The sequence below is a fragment of the Melanaphis sacchari genome, unplaced genomic scaffold (assembly GCF_002803265.2).
Source record: "Melanaphis sacchari strain LSU unplaced genomic scaffold, SCAv2.0 Contig44_pilon_pilon, whole genome shotgun sequence".
In the NCBI taxonomy this organism is placed as follows: Eukaryota; Metazoa; Arthropoda; class Insecta; order Hemiptera; family Aphididae; genus Melanaphis; species Melanaphis sacchari.
Genome location: NW_020271295.1, coordinates 2,509,066 through 2,530,174, shown reverse-complemented (window position 1 = coordinate 2,530,174; position 21,109 = coordinate 2,509,066). Strand labels below are relative to the sequence as shown.

At 27.4% G+C, this 21,109-nt stretch overlaps 3 protein-coding genes across 4 annotated transcripts; 2 read left to right on the top strand and 1 right to left on the bottom strand.

The window, feature by feature from the left end:
- Positions 1 to 66: 66 nt before the first annotated feature.
- On the bottom strand, positions 67 to 2,347 carry LOC112598037 (pre-mRNA-splicing factor Syf2). Its single transcript, XM_025344349.1, has 4 exons — positions 2,009 to 2,347; positions 920 to 1,060; positions 559 to 851; positions 67 to 478 (listed from the first exon to the last, which is right to left on the bottom strand). Exons 1-4 carry the CDS (start codon positions 2,075 to 2,077, stop codon positions 313 to 315), a joined length of 669 nt encoding a protein of 222 aa, XP_025200134.1. The 5' UTR covers positions 2,078 to 2,347; the 3' UTR covers positions 67 to 312.
- Positions 2,348 to 2,453: 106 nt separating this feature from the next.
- LOC112598036 lies at positions 2,454 to 6,831 on the top strand. Its single transcript, XM_025344347.1, has 9 exons — positions 2,454 to 2,727; positions 2,924 to 3,310; positions 3,371 to 3,591; positions 3,659 to 3,728; positions 3,822 to 4,383; positions 4,447 to 4,590; positions 4,664 to 4,969; positions 5,522 to 5,914; positions 6,708 to 6,831. The coding sequence occupies exons 2-8, from the start codon at positions 2,970 to 2,972 to the stop codon at positions 5,894 to 5,896; spliced, it is 2,019 nt and encodes a 672-aa protein (XP_025200132.1). The 5' UTR covers positions 2,454 to 2,727; positions 2,924 to 2,969; the 3' UTR covers positions 5,897 to 5,914; positions 6,708 to 6,831.
- Positions 6,832 to 9,086: 2,255 nt separating this feature from the next.
- On the top strand, positions 9,087 to 20,625 carry LOC112597932. 2 transcript variants are annotated; one of them, XM_025344183.1, is made up of 8 exons: positions 9,087 to 9,422; positions 11,304 to 11,480; positions 13,929 to 14,035; positions 16,449 to 16,605; positions 18,975 to 19,120; positions 19,180 to 19,311; positions 20,302 to 20,350; positions 20,413 to 20,625. In XM_025344183.1, exons 1-7 carry the CDS (start codon positions 9,380 to 9,382, stop codon positions 20,305 to 20,307), a joined length of 768 nt encoding a protein of 255 aa, XP_025199968.1. In that variant the 5' UTR covers positions 9,087 to 9,379; the 3' UTR covers positions 20,308 to 20,350; positions 20,413 to 20,625. The 2 variants fall into 2 exon arrangements, with proteins under 2 accessions (XP_025199968.1, XP_025199967.1); XM_025344182.1 differs by having other exon boundaries at positions 9,087 to 9,449.
- Positions 20,626 to 21,109: the final 484 nt, after the last annotated feature.

Genomic DNA, 21,109 nt, shown 5'->3' with positions numbered 1-21,109 from the left:
TAAAGACTTGTTTTATTTAAAATATCATATAAGTTGAAAGTATTTTATTACAAATATTGTTTTACATAATATACTCTTAATATTACACATTTATATTTTTTTTCACTAAGAACAGTGGGCATTTAGAAGAAACATTATATTCAACTTTGACCAATGCATTATTATATTTATTTATTTTTTGTACACAAAGACTTAGAACGTGGGTTGATGCAATAATTTGTTGAATTAGTTATTTACATTTTAAATTAAATATATAAAATAAAAACACTTATGTTTAATATATATATATAAAATTATGTAGTTGTTTTGAATTTAAATAGCAGTTCCTCTTTCCAAGTTTTGTTTGATTTGTGTAGTATGTTCTCCATAGTACCGTTCCAATTTAGCATTGAATTTCATGTTCCTTTCATTGATGTAATCAATGTCTGCTTCGTCATTATGCGTTCTTCTCCTACTAAACTTGTTACGTTTTGCAATTCTAAAAAAATTAAGTTTATATTTTTTACATAAAGTTTTAATTATTTTTAAGTCTACAACAATTAATAATCAAAAGCATACTGTTTTTCTAAGTCATCGACCATATTATCAATTCCTTCTTTTGAATCTTTTATTTTATCGTGTAAATATGTGTTGGCCTCTGCATAGAATGCTTTGCCCAGTTTATCTTTTTGCCTTTGATAGGCACCCATGTCTACTTTCATGTTGGATATCATCCTGTTGTATTGACGAGCAGTAGCTTCTTCGTAATCTGAAAAACCTGGATCAGGGTTTTGGCGTTTTTTCTTTCTGTCAATAGCATCAGCTTCCATTGCAGTCATGTTTAAAAGTTTTAAACGGTTATAATCTTGTCCCTTAAATCATTATTAACATAAAATATTTAGAATACAATCAAACTATTCAATAAAATTTAATTTCATACTTTTTCTTTAGCCTCTTGCCTTAGTTTATCGTCATTTAAAAGCCATTCAGCTTTCCTTTGCCTTGCTTCCCAGTTTGATGGCAATTTCATTTGTTTGTCTTCTTCAACAACTTCTTGATGGTTGTTCACTCTAGCTTCATTCTGAGTAAGAGACAAGAAATACATATCTACTATATTCAATTGATTTATAATATTAAATAAATTAGTTAAAATATTGACAATGTAAAATCTGTAAAATCTTGAGTAAATCTTGAGTAAAATTAATATAATAAAATATATTGTATTATACAGATACTTGTATGCATGCATGATTTATTTTTTAGGATTGTTTTATTATGTTAATAGAAAAAAAGCTGACATTAGAATCCACTATTCAAAGATTAGAATGAACACATGATGACGAAACTATACTAAATTTGTAGGTATATTGATAATAAACCTTAGTTGTAAGACACAAATCACACGAAAACATTAGAAGCTTGAGTATTAAACCAATTTTAAAGGATCAGTGAGAAGTTTTGCCTTCACACACTTCATTTATTATATAATTTCCTTTAAATTACAATAAAACCAAATTAATAATAAGATTTTATGCAAAATAAATTATTTTTATTTATTAATAAGTAAATATTAAGCTAGACATTTAAGTACAATGTGCCTATACTTGTTTTCAATTTATTTATTTTGAAATAGTTTCATTATTGAGAACTATTTCTTTTGATGTACATCATATTGTTAAAATACAATTAAAATTTTTTTAAAAGCCAATTTTGATCCACAACAGTACCTACGTGTTTAAAACTTTTAATTATTATTTAATATAATCTCTAAATTTGGAATGCAGGCATTAAATTTTAATGTGCTTTAAATGCGAAATTTGTGCCAATGACTTAATTATCAATTTTTAAATATTAATATGTTTTTCTTTTCTTAAAAGTTCTATATTATGCCATTTATTTCAATTAGAACAATAAGCTTAAGTGATAAAAATAATAAATAATGACATTGAAAAAAGACAGAGAGAGTGAGAGAGGTCTCCCACAGGAGGTACTTCAATATTATTAAATAATTAAAAATAATAATACTTACTCTTTTGATGTGGAGGTCTCTAAGTTTCTTCAAGCGATCCGCTTGTTTAGCTTGGATAGCTTGACTCATGGCTGAATTTTAAAATGTAAATTCTACAGTTTACTTTTACACTGGTTAACTAACAATTAAAGTATTATCATAGAACAATATTATGCTTATAGTCACGTTCACGTAATTGTTTATAGCATTTGAAAAGGTGGATTTTATTATTAGATACAGAATTACTAGGTAAAAACAAGTCTAAAAAAATAAATATGATTAAATATTAATTGTTATGTTTATTACTGACATTTGAATGTAACAATATTGTGTATTTGTGTTGTGACTGCGAATTAGGATATCTTAGTATCTTAGTTATCTTACTATTATCTTTTTGTCTTATGTGGTCTTATTAAACATTTATCAAAAATATATTATCAGTGTAGCCATTTAGATAAGTTTAGGATACACATTTGTCAATCAATCAAACGATAACTCATCAACAAAACAAGTTAATTAAAAGTGTTAACTGTTAAGACGTTTTCCAATTCGCCTTTGACAAAATATGTATAATGATTGAATTCAAATGATTTTCATGGATTCAATCGTACTGCGCGTCAGATCTCAGATGTCGCGACGTTTTAAGTTGATGGCGAACGCTATCGTAGTCTTCGTTATTTAAAACATAGTATCACAGCAAGTTCAATTGCAAACATATTAGTGAAATCAACGTTATGATTGTAAGTACTTTCTTATTCACTTGAGAAAACATATGTTCTACTTTAACTGTAACTAAATACAATAATCGTTTTTACCCAAGAGTTAATGTCTTAATTAGTTGCTTTACCATGTTTATGGTTAATTATATGACATTCCTCTCTTTCCTGAGCATTTATGACGATATATAATATTTATTTGCTATGTTTCCCATGTTAGTCATTTGTGTATTCAACACTTCTTCGCTGCTGTTACTAAATTAATAATGAGTGGAGTGCAGTTCAGAGAAATTCACAAAAACTCGTGGTTGAGAAAACTACCGGCTGGTGTTGACAAGAAGTCTGCTCTGAAACTGACTGGTGGACAGAAACTATGGACTGTGTTTTGTATACACGACGATACAGAACCAGTTTTAGAGTTTTATGTAGATCAAAAGAAAGCAGCTGCACATCGTCCAGATAATACTGTACCTTTATCAGATACCGTCCATGTTTCTGCTACTATATGTCCTTTACCAGTGATGACAGGTGATCATCAACAACAGTATCAGTATGAATTTGTTGTAACCCTCACCTCAGATGTTGTGCGTTTAGCTGCTCCTTCATGGTTAGTATGTACTTAGTTTTTATTCACTATTTGTATAATAATATTTTTTATTTTTATTAGGAATCAGATGATGGATTGGGTCCAAGGTTTGGACATGAAATTGCGTGAAATGCATATATTGTCCCCAAAAGAAAATGTCTATACCAAGCCACCAGAGTCTAGACCCCCTCTATTACCAACTAGAGACCCAAACTCTCCATTGCCTCCTCCACCGTTACGGGACTTGCCAACAAATGTTTTACCGGGTGTTGAACCTGTTGTCTCTGTAGTTCAATCAATAGGTGTGGCTAGCCTTGAAATAGTTGACAGAAATTGTTATTTAAATTAATATTGTTATTTGGTTGTTAGGTATAGATGAAGGCCTTTCTTCAGAAATTGAACAAACTTTTTCAACTCCTCCTATTAGTCCTAATCCATTGTGAGTAAATATTAAATATTGTGACAAAAAATAATACTTATTTTTTTTTTTTTTTATTTATCAATTTATAAATTATACATTTATTTGTTGTAGAAGTCCCAGTGAGCCAGTGAATAATGTTACCATTGTAGAAGTAATTAATCATAATCAAGTATTCAATTTTAGTCAAATGGAACAAGTTTTAAACCAAACAAATGAGCAATCATCTCAAACATCATCTGAACCATTAATAAATTCTCCTAGGTCCAGTAGATCAACTAGTTCTACAACTGAAAATGTTGCTTCTCCAAGGCTACCTAATAGACACCATCAAGCTTGGAATGCGTCTATTTTAGAAGAATCTGTTAGTGGTCCTAGATCTAGTAGTCATTCAGAATTAAGTGATAGAGCAACCAATATTGATGACATGCCACAAAGATCTACTAGTGAAGTGTCAAATGAAGGTCAACGAATTAAAGTCAGAATTGCTGACTCAGAAGATAGTCGGCATAGAAGAAGACCAAAGAGACAAGATAATATACCTCCAATAACAGATCAAGAAGTAACTAGTAATTATGAACATTTAATATTACCTACAACTATGCAATCTAGACTACCATCTGCTTCGTCTAATCCAGTACCTGCAGATATTGCGATATTACCAATAAGATCTCAAGTAAAGTTAAATTGCTTTTGACATTTCACCATAATGATATTGAAATATTTTTTTCTTTTGTAGCTACCAATTGGCCGAGGTCGTGGTGCTCGTCGAAAAGTTAACAGCGATAGTTCACATCCTGCATTAGGAGCTGATAGAATTCGTGTAGCAGTAAATAGTAGTACACACAGTATGTTACAGCCAGTTCCAACACCATTTACACCTGTAAGGTTTTTAGTGGATCCAACAATATGGTATCATTACATGTTTACTTAAACATTTTGTGTAACAAATGTAGACAGAAAACAGAGATTTATTCAGTCCAAGTCGGTTAACTGTTCGTGAAAAACAAGTCCTTCAACTACGAAAAGAAATGTCCCATCTTGCTGGTGTGCGGTTACAATTGAGGCGTAAAGATTGTATTAATACTATTGCTTTGGTTGATGTATTTCAAACTGTTTGGATTGCTGGATGGAAACAGAAAGAACATCCCATGTTGCATAATGCTTTACATTTAGGTGATCAATTGTTGAGTGTTGCTGGAAAACCTGTAACATGTTCAACAGATGCTCATAAATTAATACGAGCATGGCCGAGCCTCTATGTTAGTATTATTTTTCTATATAAGTATCATAGAATTGTAATAGTCTGGATGAATTTAAATCTAGTGTTATTTGGATTACTGGATTAGAAGTTTTTTTAAAGGGAATTCAAATGTTAATTACATTTTGTTTCACCACTTTTATTTGGTAATTCTAATAAAAATTTACAAAAAGAAATACATTGTATATTAGATAAAAAAATAGGTGTTTAAAAAGATGTATTTTTATTTAATAAATTAAATTATTTTTGGCTGAAGAAATCAATCATTGCTTTTTAATTAGTGTTCTCAACTTTTATTTAAAAAAAAAATTGATTAGTAGACATGATACAGTAAATATGATAAGGGTTTAAAATGTCCTTGATTACAAAATTGTAGATACATTTGTTATTTTTGGATAATTATATTTTGCCATTTTGGGAATGTCAATAAATTAGTAATTGCTATTAATAGCTTAATGACTGATCAGATTACCGATTTTTAACTAAATGTTTAATATTAGTTACTATTTTATATGATTATGCATCTAAAGTTGCCTTGTATGTTTAATTTCAGGTTGAATTAATTATTAGACGTGTTCCTTGTGGACGAGTATTTGTAGTACGTCGACAAGAGCAAGGCCAAGACCTTGGAATCATCCAAGAAGGGGGTACAGCTGAAATTAAAGATATACTGCCAAATAGTTTAGCTGCTGCTCATGGCTTATCATCTCGCACTCCTACTTTAGATGGATTGTCATTTACTTCTTGGACACTAACAGAAATAAATTCTCGCCCATTAAACTTATTGTTTAAAGAAACTGAAGTTAGAGATCGTCTGAATGCAGTTGGATTAGACATATCATTATTAGTGCAACCAACTGATCTTATATCAGCACTACGCAAACAGCTTAAGTCCTTAAAATCATTCAAAGATTTCTTGTTGGTATAAACTTCACTACAATTACTGGTAATGTAAATTATGATTGTAAGACATGCTTTATTATTATTCAGTAACAAGTGTTACTAACAAAATGTATGAATTCCTTTATATTACTATTAGTTTTGAGATGCAATTAGATGCACCAGAAAATTTACCTAGGATTTATGTAATAATAGATTTAATCACTTATATATTTTAATTTATGAATATCATTGATAGCATGTAAAATAAATCTTCAATATAATGAATTTTGATATACTTTCTATATTAGATTTAATTTTTTAATTTGTATTTTAACATTTGACGATAAAATTTAAAAAAATTTAATAATTTCTTCATCGTTTATACTATAGGCTTGTTATTGTAGTAGTATAAGCATAGTCCAATAATTACAATCTTTCATGGACCTTGTACTGCATAATTTTGTATTTACGATTTAAGGTTTTGAAAAGTATGAGATTAACTTCTTATCAGTATTGAAATAATTGTAATAATGATTTAGAAACACTGGTAGATATAGATTGACAATCAAAATTTGAAAAATCATTAAAAGCTTTCATGGTTATAAATACTATTAAAAATATACAGTGGCAGCATATATTTTGTAGGCAAGGTAGTTACAGTGTCATATTAAGTGCGTCACGTGGCCTTGAGAAAATGAGCATAATTGTATAATTATATATATATAACATAGTTTATACACTTATACACTTATACATATTCATTAATGTGTGCATGTGTAATATATATTGTATTCATTATTGTTAGATAAATATTATATTATTATAATAATTAATGTATTATATTTTTATTTTTTAAGGACACTATCACGAATGCAGGGTCAATGCAGAAGAAATTTGTATTAGGCATAATATTAAATAAGATATATCAAATTATATTTTACTATTTAGAACTAAAGTAAATATATTTTTATTACCTATGACTTATCTAAATGAAAAATGGGCTTAAGAATTTTTCAAATCAGTATTTTTTTTTATAACATTTAAAGTTATTGTTTTCTGTGATAATTTTGACAAAAAATATTGAGAATATATTAATTATAGTTCTAATTTTAAATACCAGTTGGTCTATGCTAACATAAACAATTCTAATTAAAAACTGAATCATTTAAATTTGTTATGTATTTTAAATTAAAATTGTAGGATGTACTGCGTCATATATGTGCAATATTATTATATTTTATTTTGTTTTCGTTGGTAATGTGTTAAGAAATTAAATTATAATTTTTTTTTATTGTAATAATTGAATTGTTATACTGATGGTATATACAAGATTAAATATTAGATAAATATTAATAAATTATTATAAATGTAATTTTAAACCACTGTGGTGATGACTGATGAATATCAGCCATTTATATTATTTATATTTTATTATTTTCTGGCTAGTATAGATAATATTTAACAATTACATTTTAATAAAATATAAAATTTATCATATAAATCTATATTTTTAATTTTTGCTATAAGCTCATACTAATTCCGATAGAAAATAAGAATAATTATGATTAGTTAATTTAATAGCTAATACATTTTTTGTCAAAAGTATTAACTTATGTATAATGTATTGATGCATTCAAAAATAATAAATGTAAATATATACATGTGTTCTGTAATAGTAATACCTATTATATTATTATTATACATTTTATAGAATATCAGTTTTTTTAACTTATATTATTGGGTGAACAATGTGCTAATATTTTATTTAGTGAATGGTAGGTATCATTATATGAATTTGTTATATAATTGCTTACACATGGCGTCCATAAAAAATTAAATATTCACTTAACTAAATGTTTTCTTCTATAAATTCTGTAATTGATGATTTATAATTAATTAATTTATATAAATATTTAACTTTTAGATTAAGTGTGGTTGTCATTTTTTATGTTAAATCACAATCTATTTTTTTGGTATAAATAAAATATGTTAAATCATGTCATATAAAAAAGTCAAGACTACAAAAAACAGTATATAATTATTTAATGCTTATTGGTAATTGGTATAGGTACACTTCAATAAAAAATTATGATGTATATCTATAGATAGAGATATAATAATTTGATACATGTAGTGATTACATAATTATGTTGTGAAGTATACTCAAATTACTACAATTTATAATGCTTTCCTATTTGAGAAGTAAAAACAGTTATTTGTTAATAATGAATCATTTATATTCTGAACCAATTATTAAATATAGGTATTGTTTTACAATGATTTATGAATTTATTTTTATGTGACTTTTTTTTTTAATAATAAAAGTAAAAAATAATCATGATAAACTTCGACGGAAATAGGTGGAGGGGAGAGGCTTAGTGCCATCAAAAGACGAGTGAAAAATGATTACACTTTCTTTTATGAATATTGTTCAAAATGTCCATAAAAGAGAAGATACTGTAGTCAGGTGTGGAAATAGAAAAGAAAAAATTGATGAGCTACATTTTTTCAGAAAAAATGTAATTATAATTAATTTTAGTAAATAGAATTAATTTTATAATAGATAATATTATAATTTATATAACATAGATGAGATTTGATAACAATGCCTTATAACAATTTTATTTATATTTTAAATTTATGAATTTTATGGTTTAGTGACCGCTCTACTTCTTTTTATTTGTATTGATTATAAATAGATTTTTAGTGTGGTGAGAAAAATTGTTTGGTTGTGTTTTACCCAAAATATGAATTGACATAAATGTTATTATATATACCGGCTACCAGCAAATAAAGGCTAAGCCCCCCAAATATTCATGACTGTCGTCTGTCAGTCAATATTGTTATGTTTTAAGGTTTTTGGAATGGTTTTTTACTTCAGCCCTCCAAACTTTAAACACTATTTGCGCCTGGCTACCAGTATTATTTACAAATGTTAAATAATTGGTTTGAAATTTGAAAATTTAAGAAAATCAAACTTCAATCATTATGGCATTATGGTAGGTTGTGGTAGGCATGTAAATAATTAGATTCACTTAAAAAGACTCGGAGCTACTGCATGTATTGTGTGTGTTTTGTGGAAAACTTTTAAGAACATTTGCACGAGCGATGTGACTATTGATTGTTATTTAGATTATTAAAGATAAGTCGAGTCGTGTACGTTGACCAGTGCGGACGTACATCGCAGCAGGTCGCTCCGTTATCGCAGTTAACCCTGTCGTGTGCGCTCGCACTATGCAGACACGCCCACTAGCCAACCAGACGAGCCACGTGCAGATAAGCCACGCCCATTACCAATCGTAACGGTTCACGTGCGCTAGGCTCGCCCAGCAGCCAACCGTATTGTTTCCTTACCGTGCAAGCGCAGAAACGCTTCCGCGGGACCCTGTATCTCAGTGCGCCGCGCGCTGAACGCCGGTTTCACAGCAAGCCGAACCGGAGCAGCAACCTACTGGAAGAAAAGCCAACTACCACATCAGGCACCCGGGGTTCGGCCCCTGGTGACAACATTTCAGACCATAGCAGCCAAATGGACCAGACCCATCAGTTCCCCACGCGTCGATCAGCAGCCGGTCAGTCCCGACACTTATTTTTAACAAGTACAGTATAGTATAAAGATCCTAATGCTACCAGAAATAAGATAAGAGGCTTATAGAGATTATTTATGTCACTAGAAAATTTAAATTTAAAAAATATACATAAAATATATTTTGTTTACATAGTAATTTTATAACAGGTACATTCATTAATTAGCTTAAAAAGACATCTGAACCAACACAAAACGTGCTTTACAATTTTACGAAGGGTTTTCGTTCATTATTCAAAAAGTACAAACAGTTTTTTTTATTAAAATTTATAATATTCGTTTGTATTTTTGACATTTTATTACAAAGCTTAATTAATAACACTTGCATGAAAAATCCACCCACAAATATTATATTTTTATAAACCAAACTATTATTTCGGATTCTTAGCTGCCAGTTCACGTAAACAGTGGTGCAACCATTATTATTTATTTATATTTTAATATTTTTTAGGTACACATTTTTTATTTTTTATTTTTAATAAGAAATATACAATCTGTACCCTTGGGCACAATAAAAATATGTGATTTAATATATTTTTGACATGAAAACGTGAGGGAAGAAGCCATCCAGTGAAGGCACTCCTTATTTGTTTATTAATAATTTTTTATTTTTTATTAATTTAGTAAATCTCGACACCATTTTCTTTTTAGTCATCTTGTAGGATTGCCTGGAATTGTGTGAGAGCTAGATTAGATATAAGGGGATTATAATGATATGGAAGTCTGTTATGGAATCTTTTGTAAAATGTTATTGCTTCGTTGTGAACTGTTTTAATATTTAAATCTGTGTGCAGAGTGTAGTTGGAGACATATGGAGGCGTGTTAGTTATTGATCTTAAGATTTTATTTTGAAAGATTTGGATTTTGTTTACATTGGTTTTTTTTGCATTACCCCATAACTGTAGGCCATAAGTCTACATGGGTTTGATTAATGATTTATATATGAGAAGTTTGGTGTTTAGTTTAGTATGTTTATTAGATATTAGTGTTTTAATTGAGCGAAGTCGTTCGTTTAGGGCAAGTTTTTTTATTCTGATATGAAGTCCCCAGATGAGGCGACGGGCAAAGCTTAAGCCTAAGTACTTAACTGAATGGGATGAAGGGATTGGTATGTTATTAAGGAAGACTTCTGGGCAGGGAATGAGACGAAGAGTGAACATAGTGTGAATGGATTTTGATTGGTTGACTTGAACTCGCCATTTTTTATACCAGACAGACATTAGGTCAAGGTGGTTTTGAAGATTTAGAGAAACAATGTGTGGGTCTTCATGTACTGATATAATTGCCTTATCTGCAAATTCGGCTACAAATGTTGTTGGAGAGGTAGGTTGGTCTGCTGCATATACATTATACGATATTGGAGAAAGAATACCACCTTGAGGGACTCCTGCACTGGTCATCTCGCTACATTTCTTTAATCATTAAAAAAGCAATGTAGACTAATTTTTTTGGGTACTACTTGCTTTCTTTTCACATGTTAGACTATTTTTATAAATTATAAAAAAAAACTTTTTAATTTAATTTACGAAATTTGATTAATTTTAATTACACTTTTTAATTATCTGCTGATTAAAATTGTAATTGATGAGGGTCTACAATTCATAATGAACTTTTCAATAACTTTTTTTATGAGACAGGTTCATAACGTTCATAGACTTTTTTAAATCATTTTGGTATTTAATTTGATAATATAGTATAGACATTGGTAGTAAAGGTTGAGGTGTTTGGTTGACATAGTTTCAAATTTTTAGTTTGAATGATAAGTTGAAGTTAAAGCAAAATTTTCAAATTCACATTTTCATTTGAAAATAGGATTAATATATAATAAGATAATACTTGTTTATTTTATTTTTTTTTGTATTTTTAGGACTTGGTATAGCAGCTTGTAAGTATGCAGGTAGCGTTGATCCTGACAATGTTCGCTGTCATGCGGATTATGTGAAACTAAATAAGCTACCAACCGAATGCACAGCTTTAGCTTATGATGGAATAAAAATTGATGACAAATTTTTATTTAGACCTACCTATTTTTCAAGGGATTTAGGTAAAAAAATTATTACGAATATAGATACTCATAATCGTTAATATAATATTGTAATTACTATATTATAATATAGTAGATACTCAAAATTATATTTTAAATAGTTTTAAAGTTCTTAAATTTTTATTATTAGGTAGTATAATACAATTTAATGTTGTTTTTGTTATTATTATTAAGATTTAAATAATTATGGTTTAAACTAAAAATATTGATAATATACATTAATGATAATAGTTTTTAGCCGTATTGAATCTTACATTCAATGTTTCCAAAGTGGAAATCGATTTATGTTTATCACTGGAAAAAAATATAAAAGAAAAATAAGGGGGGGAAGTAGGTAACTGTTTTGTTGTTAAGTTTTAAGTATCAAATACATCATATTATTGAGTAAGAGTCCAATCACATTTTGCGGGACTCCAAGAAAACTTGCATTTTATCGGCTTTCTTATTTTTAATGGTCTAATTAACTCATCTACTTACTCAACTTAATTTAACGGGATTTATAAAAATTATTACTGCATCATAAATTTGCCATTTTCTAATTGTACTAATGTGCTTTCCAATAATCATGCTATGTACAGTGGAACCTTGATAACTCGAACTTCTATAAGTCGAAGTTTCGATAACTCGAAAGAATGTCTTGACCCCTACTTTATAACATATCATATTATGTGTAACCTCTGTAAATCGAATTTTCGATAACTCGAATTTTTTTTTCGCCCCCAACCGATTCGAGTTATTGAGGTTCCACTGTATAATGATAAATAATGTCATATTTTCTATAAAACGTAGGTACCTAAAATTATAAATTTAAATAAATTGATATCAACTCTTCTAACCTTCTGTTAAATACTAAATAAAATACAACCAGAATTAGTCTATAAGAAATAGTTAGATGTACTAAATAATAATAATGATTAAATTAACTTTTTTAATTTTTTTTTTTTTTTTGATTATTCAAGTACAAGGACTTGTGTCAATGTACACACAGGCACGTATACAGGGAGGGTTCTAACCCCCCCCCCCCCCGGAAATAATTTCTTTGAAAATTAAGTCAAATTATACATCTATTATTATAAAATATTTTTATTACTAGCTATTGATTAGTTTTCTTTTGTCTATATTAATCGGGTATGAAATACAAGTTTATAATCTAGTATTATAGTCGAATGAAGTGATAACTGATTACTGAGAATTACGCATGTGTGAGAACTGAACATTACGATATAAGCCTTATATACCTAGAAAACTCACATTTTGTCAATAATCTTTTCTTATATCTCAATTGATGATCAAAAATTCCTATTAAATTGCTAATTTATGTATTATTAAATCATTACTGTAAGGTACAGTTGTAGAACAGTTTGAAAGGAGACATAATAACGAATTAAAAGAGTTATACGGAAGACCAAATATTCTGTCATATATAAGAAGCAAAAGACTCGAATGGTTAGGACATGTATGGAGGGCGGATGGCCGAGGTATCAAACAAACACTGATGGCTGAAATGACAGTTAAAAGACCTCTGGGCAGGCCTAGAACCAGATGGAAGGACTCAGTTGTGAAAGATCTAAGAATACTTCAAGAAAGGGCTCAGTTAGACATAGCGTACAATAGGGAAGAATGGAATAAGTTTGTGATGGCAGCGTTGGACCTCAATGGTCCCTTAAGCTGTATATGATGATGATGATGATGATGATGAAGGTACATTTTAGCAACATTATCTGTTACAACTGTTACTGCGAACGGTCATTCTCAACTCTACGAAGACTTAAAACGTACTTATGAAACAATAGGAATAAGAGAAATTAAACTTACTGGATTGGCACTACTAAACATATACCGAAATTTTGATTTAAATGTGGTAGAAATTATCAAATTATCAATAGATTTGCTAAGTTATCACGAAAATGGGATTTTGTATTTCAATTTGTAATTTTTTAATGTATTATATATAAATTGTTTGATTTTTTCCTTCTATCTAGGTACTTAATAGTATAATATACTTAGGTAATTTTATGTGCATAAGTACTAATAAAATAAATGTCTGTTCTGTTCATAACATTTAAACTTTTATTTATTATCATTATAATTGTTCTTATAAACTTACTTCTGAACAAATGACATACATAAAATTTGGATACTTAGCATAATAATTGTCATATTAAAAAATAATGAGTAACGAGAAAGAAATTGTTTTATTATGTCGCCGTACAATTTGTATTATTATACATATTTTGTAACCCCCCCCCCCCGAAATTGTATTTTGTATACGTGCCTGTATACACATATGAATATATTTTGTATAATTAACAAATGTCACATTTAACTCACAACAATTAAAGTGTATTAATGATTTTTTATAGAACGCATTAAAATGCTTGTAGAAAACAATCCTAATGTATTTTTTTTATTATCGTCGTAAAAACATATGCGCTTGGTTTAAGGCAGTTGATCCTGAAAATACTTTAATTGAAGCTCAAAAATTGAAAGAACTTATAAAATATTATCCTGCAACCGGTTTAATTCTGAGAGGAATACATTATCATTATGAACTTGTAAGTACTTACTATATACCTATTATAAATAATTTTATATTCCTACTAAACGTACGTTCATAAATGAGCTATTTTATTTAAATAAACTTATAGACGTAACCTAACCTTATCTTTGATATTTACGTAGATAAATAATACAACTTGACTTCATGATTGAGTTTATATTGTTATGTAACTATAAAATTAAATGTAATATACAACTGGATTTCATCAAGGACTGTGTACACAGTATGACGTTAGACTAACGATTATCTTTGCGTAAACTAAAGGATCTTATTTATTTGCAATCATTGATGTCATACTACATATTCACCTCGCGTTAAGAGCATAACTAGTCACGAATCCAAAAAAAAAAATCCTCTTCCGTACCGCTCACCATGGTTAATGATAGATGGAAGTTTAGAAAACTAATTATATAAATTAACTGATTGCACATCGATAGTGTAAACCAGAATATAACAGTATTTTCGGACCAATATTAAAATGGTTTAAATCATATTTAAATGATAAATCTCAAAATTTTAAATTAAAAAATGTTATCTTAGGGAAGACATCCATCACTTTAACTTTTTTTAATATTTATGAATGACATAACCTATACCTTTAAAACCTGTAATTTTTACATTTCTTATCGCTACGTATCACTTCAGACCTAACTTGACTACAACGTAAATATTTATCATCCATTTTATCAGAAACGATGGTGAAAATAATGTATTCGTCAAATACATAGACGATTAACCTACTATTTCAAAAATTACCAAATAACGACACATTAAGTGATCTTTCTATATATACTATAAGAACACTGTAGTAAACATAATTGTTTTAACTGTAACATGGCTATCAGATGATATTATTGACACAGAACTTAGATTTTGTCCCAATTATTAAATATTCCGTTGTGATCGATGTACAATTATTTTTGTACCTAATATTCATTATGTTCATATCAAAGGCAGAAGTGTGCTTATCACCATAAAGAATTAAGTTGCCGGTAAACGATTGACTCTTCATGAAAATGTAATTGAAAATAATTGTAAAAATTAATTTTAAGTCATACTCATCAATTCTAGACTCTATTTATATTTTACCTAGGTCTGATATCAATTTATATAATTCACAAACAATTATTATTGATATCCATATACATAATAGCTCTAATTATGAATTTCTAATCTTAGATGATTACTGATTATAACTTTAAAAATACAAATCATTCAATTGTAAATAATCTCGACTCTCAAATTTTAGCATATTATCAATTTACAATGTCCTATAAAATATTTATACACATCAAAATATCCTTATGGTTTAGTAGCAATTTAAAACAATTAACTTTTTCTTTTTTTTTAAATAACTCATATAATATACACACGGTCATTTACTCAATTTAACTATAACCATTTTTCGAATACATGTGCACTTTGTAAGAAATAATATAAATCGATTATAAAACTTCATTCTTAATACTCAACACTTACTATCCGTTATCCAAAATTATTTTGGAGATTTATAAATACTAAATGTAAAAAATCCTCATTATCAGCATTTATATCGTATTACAATTTAACTTATACTAGTGGAATTGAAATTTCAAATACTCTTTTGCTGAATTCAAAATCGATTCTTACGAGTTGTATCTTTCAAGAGATATCTTGTGAATGTGCGACTACCGGGACTACCTCACTCATCTTATAAGCCATTAATAACTTTTTTTATATCTTGAAACATTGGAAACAAGACGATTTAGCCTTCATTTACAAATCATTTATTGGAAATATTTATTATCCAACTTAACTCAAACAATTTAATTTCCTGATTCCTAGTCGTATAATATTAGACAATCTAATACTTTTTATGTACCAATTCAGTCGACGAAATAAAATTCAAATGCGCTCTTGTGATTAGATGTATGAAATTAGTTAATAAATATAATATCAATTTATCAAATTGTGTAACTATTAATAAATTTAATTTTTATTTAAATTGTTTACTACCTTAACCTATATCTTAGTAATGTATATTAAAATAATTTTATATTATATTGGGCTACTGCCCATCAAAGTTTAAAATAAATAAAACCGATAAAAAATTTTAGATCATTTCTTGAGATGATTAATTCTAATACTTAAAATAAACACTTAAAATTGAAACTGCTGAATTTATATTTTGATATGGTAAGCGCATTATTAAGATAAAAATTACACGTGTGTGTCGATATCCTCTTAATCATTAAATATTATACCTAATACCTACATATATATTAGTACTAAAATTATACCTTCCATTATACTAACTTACAATTATTAAATGTAAATAGTCAAAACATACAGTGATAAAAGTACATTTACATTTTTACATAGAAAATTATAATTTTATACTTAACTTATATTTACTTTTTTATCTGCAGGATTTAGATTATAATGTTCCTGAAGACTTCTATGAGAACTTATCAAATTATGTAATGTCTATAAAGAACGAAGTACCAAATTTGTCAATTGGGTTGTATTTAAAAGCAAAAAGTATGATATTTTATAGCAATACAAGTAATTCAGCAAGTCCGAATTGTAAGTAAATAAAATAAAATTAACAACAATAATCGTTTTATTAGAATTAAAATCAGTAGAATAATAGTTTTTGGTACCACTGCAGATCTTAAAATATAATTATGATATTGAAAATTAAATTATAAAATTCATATTATTCATTCAACCATATGTGTGTGTGTGTTATGAGTTACCTTATGGGCAATGTACACATTTTCCAGCCATATAGTACTGCCTGATTTTGATGAATAATATAGGCAAAATGCCAAAATGTACACTGCCCAAACTTTATAAAATAACCCTGTGTAGCTTGAGCAATTTACATTTATTGTTTGCTATCATTCTACAATGATTATTTCGCTACTTTTCCAATATTATTTTATAGTTGGGCTATTCTATAAATTTGATCACTAATTATCTAAATAATATAATAAATTAAGAACATAAATTTGTTATTATTAATAAATAAAATTCTTAAGTTTCACTATTAAAAATGTATCATGATTAAAAAAAAAACTTATTTTAAATTAACTATTTGATGGAAAAATTATTATTGGAATGGTATTTAGAATAACATTTTTTATTTTAATATTTTTTGGTGCAATTAAACCATTATACCCTTGTCCTCCTAAATTGGAAAATTTCCTTGTGCAACACCCTTAATGAAACAATTTTTATAATAGGCTCGTCCCCTATGTCAACTAATTTTTTTTTACACGTAAACATGTAGTAAACCGATTACGAGTATAAAATATAAATCTGTTCTAACTTTTCTTTAGTGGTTCCTATCTTATAACTTCCACGTAAAATAAAATAATAAACAAAATAAATTTTTTTTAATAAAAAAGTATATATTAAACTTAATTTTACAATAAAATTCAAGTTTTACCTGATAGTAAAATTCCAAGAACACAACCTAAATCACTAAAAGTTCTATCTATATTAGGTATTATAATTTTGACGTTTCTTTAAGTTTTTTCTCAAATCATTTTTTTGGTGCTTTTTTTTTCTTCTCGCTCGGATTATTAAATTTGTAACTGATTCTGTTCTTAGAGTAGTTATTTTATTTTTTCTAAAACCCACATGTTCTTCTTAATTTTTTCTTTATTAATGCATTTTTATCATAAACTTCAAAATGACTTTTAGTACCCATAAATTGTACAGCCTCTTTTTGAATTCTGAATTTATTAACAATTTATATTGGTAGTACCTACCGATGAACTTAATACAATTTTTGCATTATATCTAAACATAGCATCATACGGTTCACATTTTATTTTCCAAAATGTAAGGATCAATTTTTCATAAACTTTTACAAATAAATATTAGGTAAATACTAATAACTCACATAATATTACGTACAATCGTGAATTGTAACAATGTAATAATTGTTCAATAATTATCTTAAAATATGTCATGTGCTATAACAATAATAAGTGTACCTACTATTAGTATTATTAGTAGGTATAGTGCCTATATGGCACTAGTTATGAAATAATCTATTATTGTTACGGCAATAGTTGACAAGATAATATAAAGAGTTTAATAAAAAAAAAAAAATGTATATGACGTTACCATTGATGTCGGAAATCAGCCATTATCAGTAATGACTAGTCAATATTAACAGAGGCTAATTAGGTAAGACAATGCTGACAGTACCTAGCTTAGCAATATATAAAATGTCTACAATTAATAGTCAATGTGGGTAATATTTCATTTATTTATTAAAATATAATTTAAATCGAAAAAACTATGTCTTTTTAATTTTTATCATACAGATAAATTTTATTTATTTTCACAATATAAACTACTATGATACTTCGAATTACATAATTTTTTAGCTGCTCGACAAGCACATCGTTTGTTTTGACAATTGATTTATTACATTTTTCACGCATATTGGCTAATTTCATAATCAAAAATTATAATGTCACGCACTTCACAACGATATTGGAACACGACTGAAAGTATGTACGATATTTTCTCAGATAAAAAAGGTAATGTGATAATGATAGATAGATAGATGACATTGACTAAACTTATCAGTCAATTACGGAAATATACATCGATTAGGTACCTACAATGACTAGTGTGCGTCGGCATTACTGATACCTCCTAGTTATCCTAGTCATTACTGTTATTGACGGAATTGCCGACAATGACAGTAACATACACAATTAAAGAAACAAAGCCCAATTAAAAACAGGCATAGTACACTTTGATCGGACAATGTATTACCTTGTCTGAACATAATATTAATTTAATGTATTACCCAAAAATACCAAACCAAGTGTGCATAGATAGGGCAATGTATCACATTGTCCAATTAGTCCACTTGACTTTTATATAATAATATATTACGTATATTATATGTTATGTTTTTTTGAAAGGGTTTGATTTTGAAATACTAAATGACGTTATGGATTTCTATCTATTTGGATTTGAACAGTTTAATGAATGTGATTTTACTTTTCTAAATGGTGGAATAACTCCTTTAGATTCACCAGATCCAATGAATCCAAACATTAATACTTTAGTAAGATTTATATAAAATCTTTGAGTCAAAAATAAGATTAAAAATATTTTATTTTTTAGGATAAATTTGGAGCTGCTTTAAGTAATTCAATCATTCCGAAGGAAAAAATTTATTTAGAATATTTAATAAATCCTTCGGTGAATAAAAAAGATGAAATGAATTTTTTGAGTTGTGAAGTATCTTATAACGAGGTATAATAACGAATTATTAATTTAATATATTCAAGAGCTATATCTATTAATAAATTATGGAAATCGCATAGCTTATATCAGATATCAGTATGATTTAATCTATGCCTGAGTAATTTTCCTCATAACATAGAACTGAGTATATTTGTACAAGAAAATATAAAATTGCATTAAGTCAAGTTAAAAAACATAAAAAATTACATTAAAATTACATAAACTAGATTTTTCTCGAAATTATGATCTATTGTTAATACCTTTCTAAAGAGTACCTAAAGATATAAGAAATTAAGCATAGTTTAATTTTCATCTTATTTTAGATTTTGAGAAGACCGATAAATGTATTTAGGTATTTTAAAATGTAGTATTATTTTTCTGCTTATCTCGTATAGTCGTATTTAAGAGCAATGAAAATACTTTAATTTTCAACATTGGAGGTGGTTTCTGGTAGAAAATTGGATCTAGTTGGTAGGTACTTTAAGCCCTTTAAAAGTGAAAAATCCCCAGTACTTTTCAAAATAATCAAAAATATTTACGCGTTACCTATATTTGAGTTCATCAATTTTTATGGTATAAATGTTTGTCTCTATTTAAACTATAAACGTTAAACTTTTTCAATTTTTTTTAAAACAATTTTTCCGATTATTGTTGTTAAAAAATTTTCACTTGATCAAAAACCTCAAAAATGCAAAAATGTAATACCAAGCTCTTTATAAGTTGTTCATACTTCATAAGTTATATGCTTATTAAAAAATACATCAAATACATTTTCAAAATATTTATTTAAGTATTTCAAGTTAGAATTTTAAGGAAATCCATCAAAATCACGAATCGAATTGTTTTGTAGATACCTAATTAAAAATTTATAAAATGTTTAATCCTTATACTTTGTTATCATTGGAATTAAAAAAAAAAAGTTGTATTAAATTCCAATTATAATAATTCTTAACATTAATATATTATTTTTAAATGTTTATTTTATTGTGAAAATTCTAGTTATAAATATTCATGGTGTGCTGACAATGAAAATACATTCTATGATAAAGTAATATATTATAGTGCATAATAATATAATATAAATTAATGAGATTATATGCTAAATTTTAGGGTCTATTTGCTGCCCAATATGCAAACGGAATCGTAGCTAAAGATATAGATTTAGTCGATCGTGATTTAAAATGTGAATGTGATGAAGATAAGTATGTAACGTTTCATATGATTTTAAATGGATTTATGGGACTAGACAAGATAAGTTGCAGTAAAATAAATGGTACCTAGCTAACTAGCTAAGTAATTGAATTATATATTTTTGACTAATACTGTAATACGTATGTATATTAAACCATAATAAATTATTTAATTGAAATAAGAAATATTGACTTTTACTTATTAAACATAAAAATTGACATAATATTATTTAAATTCCTTATTATAAACTCCATTTATAATGCATTCATCCAAAAATCGTTTAGATACCTACTTTAAATTTTAAAATACTGCTACTTGATTTCATAATATAATAAGAATATAACAAAATAGGTATTGCGACGTAGACAATATATTTCATTAGGTATGTAACAAAAAGGAAAAAAGTTCAACAATATAAAACATGATTACCATGTAAATTTAATATAACTAACCGAAACCAATTTTAGTTGTAATTATAGGTTTATAATATAACTCTTTATTCAGGGGGAACGCGACGAGTTAGGTACAAGAAACTACGCAATAGCTTAAACTAGATGCAACTGAACATAACACCGTTTAAAAGATTTTTGTGAGGGAGATTCCAATACATTTACAT

Coding starts and splice junctions, on each gene's coding strand:
- LOC112598037 (XM_025344349.1), bottom strand. CDS start 2,077: ATGAGTCAAGCTATCCAAGCTAAACAAGCGGATCGCTTGAAGAAACTT. Junction 852..919: donor GGCAAGAGGCTAAAGAAAAA/GTATGAAATTAA, acceptor TAATGATTTAAG/GGACAAGATTATAACCGTTT. Junction 479..558: donor GTCGATGACTTAGAAAAACA/GTATGCTTTTGA, acceptor TAATTTTTTTAG/AATTGCAAAACGTAACAAGT.
- LOC112597932 (XM_025344182.1), top strand. CDS start 9,380: ATGGACCAGACCCATCAGTTCCCCACGCGTCGATCAGCAGCCGGTCAG. Junction 11,481..13,928: donor CTATTTTTCAAGGGATTTAG/GTAAAAAAATTA, acceptor GGTTTAAGGCAG/TTGATCCTGAAAATACTTTA. Junction 16,606..18,974: donor TAATTCAGCAAGTCCGAATT/GTAAGTAAATAA, acceptor TTTTTTTGAAAG/GGTTTGATTTTGAAATACTA.
- LOC112598036 (XM_025344347.1), top strand. CDS start 2,970: ATGAGTGGAGTGCAGTTCAGAGAAATTCACAAAAACTCGTGGTTGAGA. Junction 3,729..3,821: donor CCTATTAGTCCTAATCCATT/GTGAGTAAATAT, acceptor TATTTGTTGTAG/AAGTCCCAGTGAGCCAGTGA. Junction 4,591..4,663: donor TTCCAACACCATTTACACCT/GTAAGGTTTTTA, acceptor TAACAAATGTAG/ACAGAAAACAGAGATTTATT.